Source organism: Heloderma suspectum, chromosome 1, assembly GCF_057233095.1.
Source record: "Heloderma suspectum isolate Gila_16-S chromosome 1, 16-S_ref, whole genome shotgun sequence".
In the NCBI taxonomy this organism is placed as follows: domain Eukaryota; kingdom Metazoa; phylum Chordata; class Lepidosauria; order Squamata; family Helodermatidae; genus Heloderma; species Heloderma suspectum.
The window spans coordinates 155658675-155670651 of NC_139458.1; the positions used below are offsets into that span (position 1 = coordinate 155658675).

An 11977-nucleotide genomic window follows, 5' to 3' on the forward strand; every position below is an offset into this window, starting at 1 on the left:
CCTATCTTTATGTAAATTTCCACCAGTGTTGTTAAAAGCTTGTTACACTCAGATAAAAAAGGTTTTAATAAGTTCGATGTCTCTAGTTATCATAAAAAAAACCAGCCTTCACTTGGCAAACCATCTCCTTTTATCAGCTCTGTGTGGGCGACTCCTTCTTGTTAACTTTTTCCTCTGAATCAACTGATTCCTCTTTGCAAGTCAGTTCTACAATTTGTTCTAACATCAGCATATTTAACTCCTTTGACTGAGTGTTCTCAGATGGGTATGTAAACCCTTGTGGGTCCAAGTTTTCTGCCAGAGCTGGCTTTATCGCAAGGTTAATGGAAGATACATCCACGCTGAAAAACTAAAGGTCTCCTTTAGTGCCCAATGATCAATTTAAAATTGAGTTCAGGTGCTGGGAGGTTTCCTATTCTACCTCTTGATCTTTTTTCTCAATCTCTCTATGAGTGTAAAACTGTGTAATTTTTCTTTGTTTACACTGTCCATTTTGAAGAATGAACTCAAGAGAGGGCACTATTTCCAAGTTTCTATATCCATTTCTGGTAAGAACCATATTCCAGATTTTCCACTACAATAACCACAGACCTTCAACATTTGCTAGTTTTCAACACAGCAAAAATAAAAGAGGTACCCACAACTTTACATTCCCGAGCCGTAGTCCATCTCTTGGTCGACCAGCTGCTGTAGTCATTCACTCTGTTTTAGCTGGTATAACCCTGTTATAGCTAATCTAGAACGGAGATAAAAAGGTAGAAAACTGATGAATTGATAAAACTATTAAAGTAATATTCTGGGCAAGGCAGTCCACCAGGAACGTCTGGGGAAAAGGAGCTGATAAACATTTTGACAATTGATACTAAGAGTAAGCGGTAGATAACATTGTTTAAAATAAGTAAAATGAGATAAAAACCAAGTTAAACCTATTTAACTGGAGTAAAGCCTTGGAACTTAAAGCGCAACATCCTCCTCTGTCAAAACAGTGTAAAAGAGCCAAAAAACTACACCAAAATAAGCCACCCTGATAAGCCATGGTCTGCAGTGAGATTTATTTAAACCATCATGACTTATCATGTCGTCTGGGGTGCCAGAGTGGCTTAAAGAGTGGTTTAAAGATCGCCAACACAGTCCCTTTTGACCGCAAGAGCGGTCAAAACTGCTGCCATCACTCTGCTCCAGCTGGCAGATCTGTTTCTGAGATCTACCTAGCAACAGATTGCACTCTGGGAAGGGAAGGTGAAGAGGAGGGTGGGGGAAGTGAAGGGAATGAAAGGGTAGCAAGCGGTTGGTTTCTGGTCACTTTTCTGTGAAAAAGGAAAGTTGCTCAGTTGTCCAGTACAGCATCTGGAGGCTCCCCATGAGGAGACCCCACGTATAAATTTCGCCCCATTCCAGCAAATTGTCAAGGAGTTAGAGCCCCCACTCCCCTTTTGGTGCACACGGGCGGGGATAAGGGAACAGTTTTGAAAAGCAGCTGGGAAGCAGGCAGCAGCAGTGGGGAGGAGTGAACAGGAGCAGCAACGAACACCTCGAGGATCAGGATGCCACTGGTTGGGTGGGGCGGCGGGGGCAGCAGAAAAGTGGCTAACCATCAGCAATACACTGATAATGGCAGGGATCTGGCAGAGATAGGAGACAGAAGAATATGCCCCTAGCACAAGACAGGCCAATCGGAGAGATGCAGGTGACGTAGCAGCGGTGCAGGGGATGCCGGATTTGGTTTCCAACGCAAAGGAAGCTGGGATACCATCCCGGCCAAGCAGAAGGACAGTAGAGGGAGGAGGGGTGAAGGCGGGGAAAAGAAGCTACGCACAGTAGCTTATTTGTCCGATCGGGCGGGGGGGGGGACATAGTAGATTATAAACTACTGTGAGTAGCTTAAAAACCATCATGACGACATGCGAACCCAGCCACAGTCTTTCAGGCCTGGCAGGGAAACCATGGTGCACCCAGTTGTGGGGTAAAAGGAACCCTTAGGATCTTGGCACTCCCTGGAGAGGTCATTCGGTTCTGGTTGCAACACTGAGCTCGGCCTCCCTCTGTTCCTCTCTTGTCCCAGGGAAGGGTGGTTCTTTCACGGGAAGGCTTCCCAGACCCTGCAGCCACAATGTCTACAATCCTCAAGCAGAGGCCCACCTTTCCATACTGTGCCGGTGTTGAGCTATTTTGGCCTGCAAGGCCTGGCTCGCCCTTCCTTCCTTTATTATTTACTGTATTTCGATACCGTCCAATGGCCGAAGCCCTCTTCCATCCCATCTGCCTCACGATCCTGCCAGATAGTGTTCTTCCACCTTGCTTGTCCAGGCCACATGGCAGAATCCCTCCTTCCTTCTCTGCTTCGTTGAGGTCTCTTATGCCTTGCACCAGTTGTGTCACCTCTCCACACCCATCATCGGGCCTCTGTGGTGCTACTCTTGGGTCCCGCCTTTGTGGCTACTGGCCAGCACACCTAGATTATGTTACTTTCAGCCATGGACAATGTTTGTTGGGCCACCTGGCTTGATCTTCTGCTATGGTGCAGGAAGCAGTAGCCCAGTGGCCAAGACTGGCTGACAAGAAAATTAGTCGCAATGGCCACTGGGCAACAATTAAATAAGATGCAAGGGCTTACGATGTCCAACCTTATTTTCTATATTCAAGAGGCAGCTGAAATGGTCTCAGGTGAACTCCAAACCCTGTTCTATTTAGTCTGAACATTTTTCACCCAGCCCTCCTAACTTATTTTCATCTTTTTGAAATATCCTTGCCAAGTTATGATCCACTGGCCTCTTTCCTTTGGTTTATCTCCCTCCCACCCTGGCCCAAAGTTCTTTGTGTTTATTTCTCCCTCTCTTCCTTATTGCCTGTCTATATAACATTTTGAGCTTGTGGGCAGAGTTTTATCACTTTTTAACTTTTGTACAATGCTCAGCTTTTAAGCGCTACAGAAACAATAGTAACTGTGATAAAAATGAGGACTTTGGAGTAATTATTTGTTACATTTCCTGCTCATTTCCTACATTTTCCTCTACTGCAATTATAATTTCAGTAATAGAATTCCGTTCATCTAACATTTTTACTACAGCAAAGTTAGCCAGTCTGCAGAAGCACTTTTGCCAGTATTCTGAGAACCCACAACCCAGATTTAAGATGGACAGGAGGAGAGAAGCTGCCCCAGTTAGAGCTCTTGTAGTTGTAATGCTGGCATTCATGGAAGCCAGTCTGGAAATATAGTAGCAAGGTATGGTGAAAGTTCAGGAGCCAGAAGATGAACAAGATGAAGACTAAGAAAAATCACACGCCTCAATTTGACTATATAGGTGATGAAGTGACATAGTTGTTCACTTCACATGAACTAATTCTTCTTGTTGTTAAGGTTGCTTAGTCAGAATCTTAATCAAAGATGGCCACCTTTCCAAAATTCAGAATACTAAAGATCAATTGCAACACAATACAGGCAATGTGCCCATCATTGCAACCTGGCATTCAGCATGTTCGTGGAACTAATATGCAAGTGATGTTCTTAAGTATGCAGTTAAAGTATCAAGTTTGCAGCAGCATTCCGGTTTATACCACGTCTTGATTTCAGCACTCAGCGATAAGCAAACTGCCCATCTAGTGCTAGTATTTTATTTCACATATTACTGAATTAGCAGAAAATCCAGTCGTGGATTCATTCTCTACTATTTATGCCATCCACTGCAGAAGAGACTTTGAGGTGGTTTTTCATGGTTGTTCTTTCAATAATGTTTGTTTATTTCACTATTTAATTAAAAACTGTAAACTACCTTGGGTGCCTTGGTAGAAAGGAGGTAAAGAAATGTATTAAATAAATACATACAGCAATATATGGAAGCTCCTTTCATAAAGAACACAAATATTAAAAACACCTATAAAGTTTTCTAGTCATTGCTACAGGCTGCTAGTACAGCAAATACTGTGGCTTGTTGATTTGTAAACACCCAGAGGGAAATCAATAAGCACAGAACCAAAAGCACTCAACTGCAGTCCTGCTTTTAAAAAGCCCAGAATTAAAAAATAAATAAAAAGAACAGGGAGTGTTACGCAGATGCATTTTCTAAAGTGATGCTACTTTAAAACGCTCCTCAGAACAAACATAAAAGAGCATCCCTACTGCTTCAATGGCGGTTCCATGGAATACACACATCCCTTTCCACACAGAACTGATAGCTCCACAGCAGCAGAAGGAACGGGGGTTAGCCATGCCTCCCACCCAGCAACACTGAAAAGGTTTATGCCATATGATTGGGGCTGTCCTGCCTGAGCGCAGGGTTCTAGCCTGCACCGCCACTCACACTGGAAATAGGCAGGGAAAACATTTCCTAGAACTCGAGCTACAGTCCTATGCACTTTTCCTTAAGTCCCATTGCATGTAGATGAGCTTATTTCTGAACAGACATGCATTGGATCAGGCTGCAAGCCTCAGCTCAAACTGAACGCTAGCTCTGAGCCTCGAGCGAACACTGCCCGCACATGCTCACGTATTCCATTTGAACAACCATGAGGAACAGCTCGCTCCTTTGTAAATGAGAACTGGAATTAACAGGATCCAGTATATGCATCCAGACAGACAGGTGATGTATCTTCTGTTCAATGCCAGCCAAAGTGATCCTTCCAACTCAGCTTCCACACACAAGCTAAGCAAGCTGAGGAAGCACTTTGGTAAATTACTCCATGGACTATATACAAAGCTTAGTCAGTTTACAACTTCACTGTATTTGAGAAAATATTCTTTGAAGCTTACAGAAAGGACTAAACTGTAGCATCGACAGCCATCAAGTTTATGTATACTTAGAACTGAGGGATTTTTGTTACAGGATTCCCTCCCTAAATAAAACTATTCCATATATGTTCCATATACAAGCTATCCATCCCACAGCCCATTTAGGATGAAAAGTCTTAGAAGACTACCTAAGAACAAATATTCACCTAAATTGGTTACAAAGCAGGAAAGTGCAAGAAGAATTACCAACTCCAACATCACTCCACTGTTGTTGTCATGGCCACCAGTCGCAGTTCTTTTCATATGGAGATGGATATATATATATATATATATATATATATATATTCATTCATTCATTCATTCATTCATGTAGTGTAGTGGTGAGAGTGACGGACTGGGAGCCGGGAGATCCGGGTTCTAGTCCCCACTTGGCCATGGAAGCTCACTGGGTGACTTTGGGCCAGTCACAGACTCTCAGCCCAACCTACCTCACAGGGTTGTTGTTGTGAGGATACAACGGTGAGGAGGAGGATAATGTAAGCCGCCTTGAGTTCCTTGCGAGAGGGAGAAAGGCGGGGTATAAATGCAATAAATAAATAAATAAATAAATAAATTCATCACAACAGAGGTAAGTATTTTTCTGGCCTTTGGCTATGTATGTTTTGTGAGCCACAGAAGTGCTATTCTGAAATGTAGGCCAGCTTAGGCTCATCTGAGACACACACACACACTGTATGAGAGAAGTGGGGACTCCACTGGAAGGATCTAGATGGTCAGGCCAGCCCCCAGCTATATGGGATTCTTTCACAAATAAGGGGCACCCACATGGCAGATAGAGCATTTAAGAGGCACCATTGTGGGCATTGAATGGTTGTGATATGCCTTGCAGACTTTGTGCTCCCCTTCAGTTTAAAGTTTAAGTTGCAAACACTCCAATCGGACTCCAAATGATGGACGCCAAAACCACCTGCATTGCATTTTAGGATATCATCCAGGAATATGGCTGTGGGTGGAAATAAAAAGGGCAGCCAGCTGACATGGGATAAACATGCATGCCAAGAACTTTGTAAATGTGGGTTATTGGAATAGTCATGATATCACTGACAAGGCATTTGATGATCCAGATTAAGACTAGGCAATGTATGACAATATGGCAGCTTTCCCCAACCCGGTTCCTTCCAGGTGTGTTGGACTACAGCTTTCAGAATCCCCCAGGCAGCATGGCGTCAATGCAGAACTTATTCAAATGCTTCTTCACCACTACTTCTGAAGCCTTAGAAATAGGGATTAGATTGGGCAAATCATGTAGACTTAGCTTTGTGGACAGAAGAGGGAGAGTGAAGCCTTGGCAAAGTTAGACCCTGCCGGATCTAGATCAATCACCAGCAATTGCCCCAAGGAAAAATTAAACGGTTCCCCAAAAGGATATTGTTTCTTTGACTGATAATTCTTGGTACACAGGCAGACAAAGATCTGACTCTTTTAAAGGAAAATAAATATGTGATGGGCTATTTAAAAGGTTTCCTGTGCACAGATGTTCCAAGGATAAACGTAAGGTATAGGGTAGCAGTGGTGAAGGAAATCAGAGCATTTTGTTTTTAAATAAAGTTATTTTGGGGTGGGTAAGATTGTTGTTGTTGTTAATGTCACAACAGCAGACTTTGTGAATATAAAGGCTGGGAATTGCCCACACTTAGACCTCAGATAACATTAGTTTCCACCAATATGAAACTGAAATATGAAATATCTTGAAATATGGTCAAGATGCAGTGTTCACTAGCAGAAGGCCATAGGCTGGTCAAGATCCTCTGAAAAGTAAGGGAATGAATTATAGTGACTGATTTAGCTGGTAGAATCTCAGCTTTTAACACCAGCTTGTTTTAGACCAGGGGCAGGCAACTTGTGGCCCTTCAGATATTTTGGCCTACAACTCCTATCATGCCTCACCATTGGCCATACTGGTTAGGGCTGATTGAAATCGTAGGTGAAAACCTCTGGAGGGCTACTAGTTGCCCACCTCTGTTTTAGAGACGGTAGTCAAGGTGTTTCAGGTCCCATCTAGCTCAGCATCGCATCTATAAACAGCAACCAGTCACATTACACCAGCAAAGCATAATGGCCCATCCCCTGTTGCAAGTCCACAGCCTATGGTAATCACAGATCTACTGCCTGTAAGATCTACTGCCCCTATCAAGCAGTCCCTCCCCTGCTAATTATACTTATCCATATCTCAGGGAGGGGGGAGGTTAATTTGCTAATAGATATAACAACATCCCAAGTCAAGCAGAACTTTAGCCAGCACTTCTAAGTATACGTTCTTTTCCCACTAAAATCAATAGGATGACAAGGCAGACAATAAGTTACAACATTTCCCATGTTGTGAAATATGGACTGTGTTCTTTTCTAAGGAAGTGGAGAGACAGTCAGCAAAAAAATGGTGAATCTTTTCCACAGATATACTTTTCCTTAACCATTTTTTCCTCCTGATTGGGATTGTTTCTGGCCCCAGAAATTTAACTGCACTGCAGTTTAAACATTCTCTGGTGGTTTGTTTGGATTCTACTGTAACAACACGTCTGGCTCTTATGATGTCCTTTGGATCAGTTCAGTTGCCATAAACAACCAGGCACCTCTAAACAACACTTAACTCACAAACAAAATAAACCAACAAATGTTTCTATAGCTTGATCAGAAATGAAACTAACTTTGGGCAATGAAAGAGCCCCTAGAATTATCTTGTAAGATCAGTGTCTTAGTGTGTCGTATCTCATAAATGTGCAACCCAACAAGTTCAGTGGGATTTACTCCCAGGTAAGTGTGCACAAAGTTGCAGCCTTACTGTAATATTTGCTGCATATGCTTACCTGTTAAGCAGCACTTCTCACCATGCCACTGTCTTACCCTACCTATACTCTGAAAACCTATACAGAGACATGCCTGGAAGACGGGCAGTGACAGGTGCCTCTGTTCATAGTGTAACTGGCATGGGGAGACAGGAGCATTTGCCCTGGATTAAACTTTGACAGGGGTGCAAATGGGCGTTTTAAAAATCATGTAATGTACTGAGTCATTAAAATGCTAAATTATGTAAATGTTTCAAGATGAGACATGAAAAGTCAGATCTCAGCTTGCTCAGGCTTAGTTGGGACAGCAGACCAGGCAGAGTGGCATCACTGCAACTTCTCATTGGCCTTGTGCCTGCAGTCTAGCATGCAGTCAGCAACTCAATACTGCTGCTACTAGAGGAGAAAAGTCAGAGGCAGGAGACACTGGGAAACAGTACCCTGAAGTTTTTTTCTGCACAACCTCTTCTGAACAGGAGCAGTCATATCTGAGCAGTAAGAACTTTTTTTTATTTTTTTTATTTATTAAATTTTTATACCACCCAATAGCTGAAGCTCTCTGGCCAATTCACAACATGGAACCTAAGCAGCAGCATTAAACACCCACAATCATTTCTAACTTGCCCCAGTGCCAACTGGGGGAGGTGGGAAGGAGGGGGCACAGAATTAGAAGCTTTTTTATGGAACTGGTCTGTTTACGGAACAAATAGCCAAACATGGCTGATATGCACCTAATTTCAGAGAGCTGCCTTGGTGCTCACCCCAGACTATTCACAAATTACAAGCCTGTGCATCTCTGGCCATTTCTAAGCCCCTTCCCATATATATATATATATATATATATCTTTTATAAACACTGTTTCAGTAAAGTAACATGGGAAGTGACTAGCTATGAGGCTAAATCCCTACCTTCACCAAAGGTCTTCTTATAAGGACAGCCAGCTCTAATGCTATAAACACCTCTACAGCATACACTTTTCCTTGGTTCAGATGGAAAAACCCACCACGAAGGCCTCTCTTGTGCTGTAGGATGACCCATCTTTAGTGGCTGCTTTTCTGAAATAGTCTTTGTAAGAAGTGGATTAATCGATTGCAAAGAAACCAAGTGTTTTCTGTAAGACTTCATATATATGAACTAATTGCATATAATAATATTTTATAACTTTCTTTTTTGCAGAGATCGTCTAGGTAGGATAAACATTTAGGAATATACTCCAGGAGCATATCCTGCATCAATATTAAAAATTTGGTACCTGCATTCTTGATGTGGCACTACCAATACCCTTTGGCTTCCATTTCTGCAGCCTTTATTTTGACAAGTGATTGCCCAAGACACTTGGCAAACCTAATCCATTTGGCCACTCGCCCATTTCCAATCCCCCAGGGTCTTCAAAGCAAGAAACAATGGTCGGTTCCCCAAATTTTGAGAAGTTTTAAGTACTTCCAAATAAGCAAGCATACTGCAGCCTTCCCCAGCCTGGTGCCCTCCAGATGTGGCTGGGGGATGTTGGGGAGTTGTAGTCCAACACATGTCTGGAGGACAACAAGCTGAACAACTGGATGGACTGCACACATGCTTAATTCAGCTCAATGACTGTACCTTTGATATTTTGCATCCATCCCAAGAGTCCAAGAGGTTGGGAATGAGTCGAGATGGGGTGTACTTTGACTAAGCGGTAACGATTTCCAGTACTGTACAGAAAACTTACCCACCTACTTATTGACATGTGTGCTTGTTGCTGCTCTGCTGCTGCAATTTTTTGTGTTTTTACATGGGTTTTTCTAGGTACTGCTAGAATCGGGGGGGGGGGCATAAAAATTCACACACTCAAATATACTAGCCATGAATTACTTTTGCTTATTCCGTTAGTCACTGCTTTCACTTATCACACCTCTTATTAATTCAGTAACAGATTCCCTCTGGCTGGAGTATATCAAGTTTTAAGGCGGAGGTCTACCACGAAATTTCATACGGTCCGCACACAACTTTTACCGGCCTCCCCCGACCCCCCACCCAAACATGTTGTTTTCAAATACGATTCCAGGGAAATACGGTTGTTTTTGAAGGAATCCACTTACCTCTAACACCGTGGAAAAAGGAGGAGAGGATGCAGAGGTAGGCAGCGGCGGGGTAAGGCAGGAGCCCTCTCCCCCGGGACATGACGACCACCGCAGCTCGAGACGTGTGTGTGTGTGGGGGGGGAAGGGGAATAAAAGGAGTCCCCTAAACTCTTTTGCGCGGCTCCGGAGGAGGAAGGGAGCGCGGCGCCGTTCTTAGAGCAGCGCGGTCGCCTTTAGGAAAGGCCACCGCTGGAGCGGCTGGAAGCACAGGTCGCCTTGGCAGCTGGATCAGGAGCGACCCTGCGCATTCCTGCTGCGGCCAGAGCAACTGAGGCAAGAGCGGGAAGAGCGAGAGAAGAGAGAGACCTCAGAGAAAAGACGCGGGATCTTCTTACACCGCAGCAGCCCCGTCCATAGCAGCGTCCCTGTCGGACGATCGTCTCCTCGGTGCTCTCCAGGGACTCCAAAGTTGCGTGACGGTCGGAGCGCCTGCTCAGACGTGGAGATCGCCAAGGCCCTGGCTTAGTAATCTTTCCAGCATCTGCCCCTGCGTGGATGCGCCTGGTTAATGGTTGCGTGCGTCTTTCTCCCTCTTGCCCCCCCCCCCCTTCCTGGAAGGCGCGCCGTCGCCTTCCTTCTCTCGCTCTCTCTCTCTTCCAAGACCAACAACTTTCTTCCGAGCCAGGATCTGAATGGTAAATCTCCTCCCAGCCTGCCCAATCGGCGTCCAGGGATTATTAACTCTCTGTACCCCAGTCGGCATCTGTCTCGCTCCGACCCTGTTTGGATTAGGGAACGCCCCTCTGTTTTGGCGAAGGGGTGCCAGATCAAAGCGAAGTCGATGCAATTTGGCACTTTCCCCGTAATAAATGTGCTTGGGGGGTGGCAGCCCTAAATAGTAACCCTCCGCAAACGTATTTGGCAGTCCCCGTTTGAGCAGTGAGATTTACTTCTGACTAAGCACACTGGCCTAGCTGTGCACACGGACTCAGGAGCATGCCTCATCGAACTCGGCCACCCTTTCTTCTGAGAAGTTATTGGGCGGTAAAACACTTACTTGATGAGAGTCCGTTGTGCGCACAGGGCCAGCCCTACCATTAAGCAGAGTGAGGCAACTGCCTTAGGTGGCAGATGCTGAAGCGGGGACAGAAAAATGGGGAAAATCCCATTTTGAAATCCTTACCCCTTCCCCTCTTGGCGGGGACAGAGGTGTGTGCCCCACAGCCTGCTCTGCGCTCACTAAACTAGCCTGCTGCCTTCAGTTGTGGTATAGGACATTGTCCTGTCACCAGTGTTGAAGTAAAATCGATTGCCAGTCCAGGTGGCTTCAGTATGCAGAAGGGGCACCATCTTGTATATTGCCTCATGCAGCCAAATGTCCTGGGCTAGCCCTGTGTATACAGCTGTAGCATTCTGAAGTAGAGGAAATCCATTATACTGTGTATTTACCGGTAGGCTTTTCTGTTCGTCACCCTAGAGTCGGACACGACTGGTTGGGGACACCTTTTTTTACCTTTTTTCTGTTCGTACCCTGGGTATAGGACTCAAACCCCATATTTCAGCCCTTATCTTGGTTGCCAGCCAGTCTCCATCCACTATTTTATAGGATAGTTCCATAGACAGAAATGAATGTGCTTTATTTCAAGAATAGCCCAGCCCCAGCCCCTCAGTAGTCACAACAGTTCTAGAGTTGCCAGTGCATACCTGTACACATTGGATGAATGACCTCACACTCACAGTAATTAAAGCGTATCTCCTGTTCTTCCTGGCTATGAACTGCTCTTGTCATAGTTGGTACTAATTTGGGAAACACTGAAAGAAAAAAAGGCAGGGGGAGGACATAATGACTGATAGAAAAGTATTGCAGTTATCAAGTGTAAGTAAAATTAGTACCTACTGCAGAGTATGTGAACTTAGGCTGAATCTACATAGCAGTTTTACTGTTATACTGCAGTGATAACTATTGGTGCCCATTAGTGTTATGTGCAGCAATAGTTATCACTGCAGTATGATAACAGTAAAATTGCTATGTGTAGATTCAGTCTTAAAGGGAAAGATGAGGTGGCTTGCAGATATTCTCTGCACATAATGTATACATATTCTTTACTTTGTTTACAGTGTAGCATACATAGTATCAATGCTCATGTGCTATCAGAAATATTAAACAAGTAATGTGTTATGAGGTAGATTAAAGCATTTTCTATAAGTAATATTATCCCATTACAGTTCATTAGCTTAGCAATGCCAGGATGCTTGTATTGTCATCAACATGGCTTTGTGAATGGTCACTGTACTTGTTTTACATATATTTCAGCTGTCACATAGCTGTCACAGTCTGTACTTTTTG

General features: G+C 44.2%; 1 protein-coding gene across 1 annotated transcript in view; it reads right to left on the minus strand.

Moving 5' to 3' along the window:
- ITGB5 (integrin subunit beta 5) overlaps nt 1-10294 on the minus strand; it is a 106471-nt gene extending 96177 nt beyond the window's left edge. Inside the window, exon 1 of the mRNA XM_084807587.1 lies at nt 9649-10294. Within this exon, the coding sequence (XP_084663713.1) occupies nt 9649-9730 (82 nt within the window). The 5' untranslated portion in view covers nt 9731-10294. The remainder of the gene's footprint in view (nt 1-9648) is intronic.
- Between the last annotated feature and the right edge of the window lie 1683 nt (nt 10295-11977).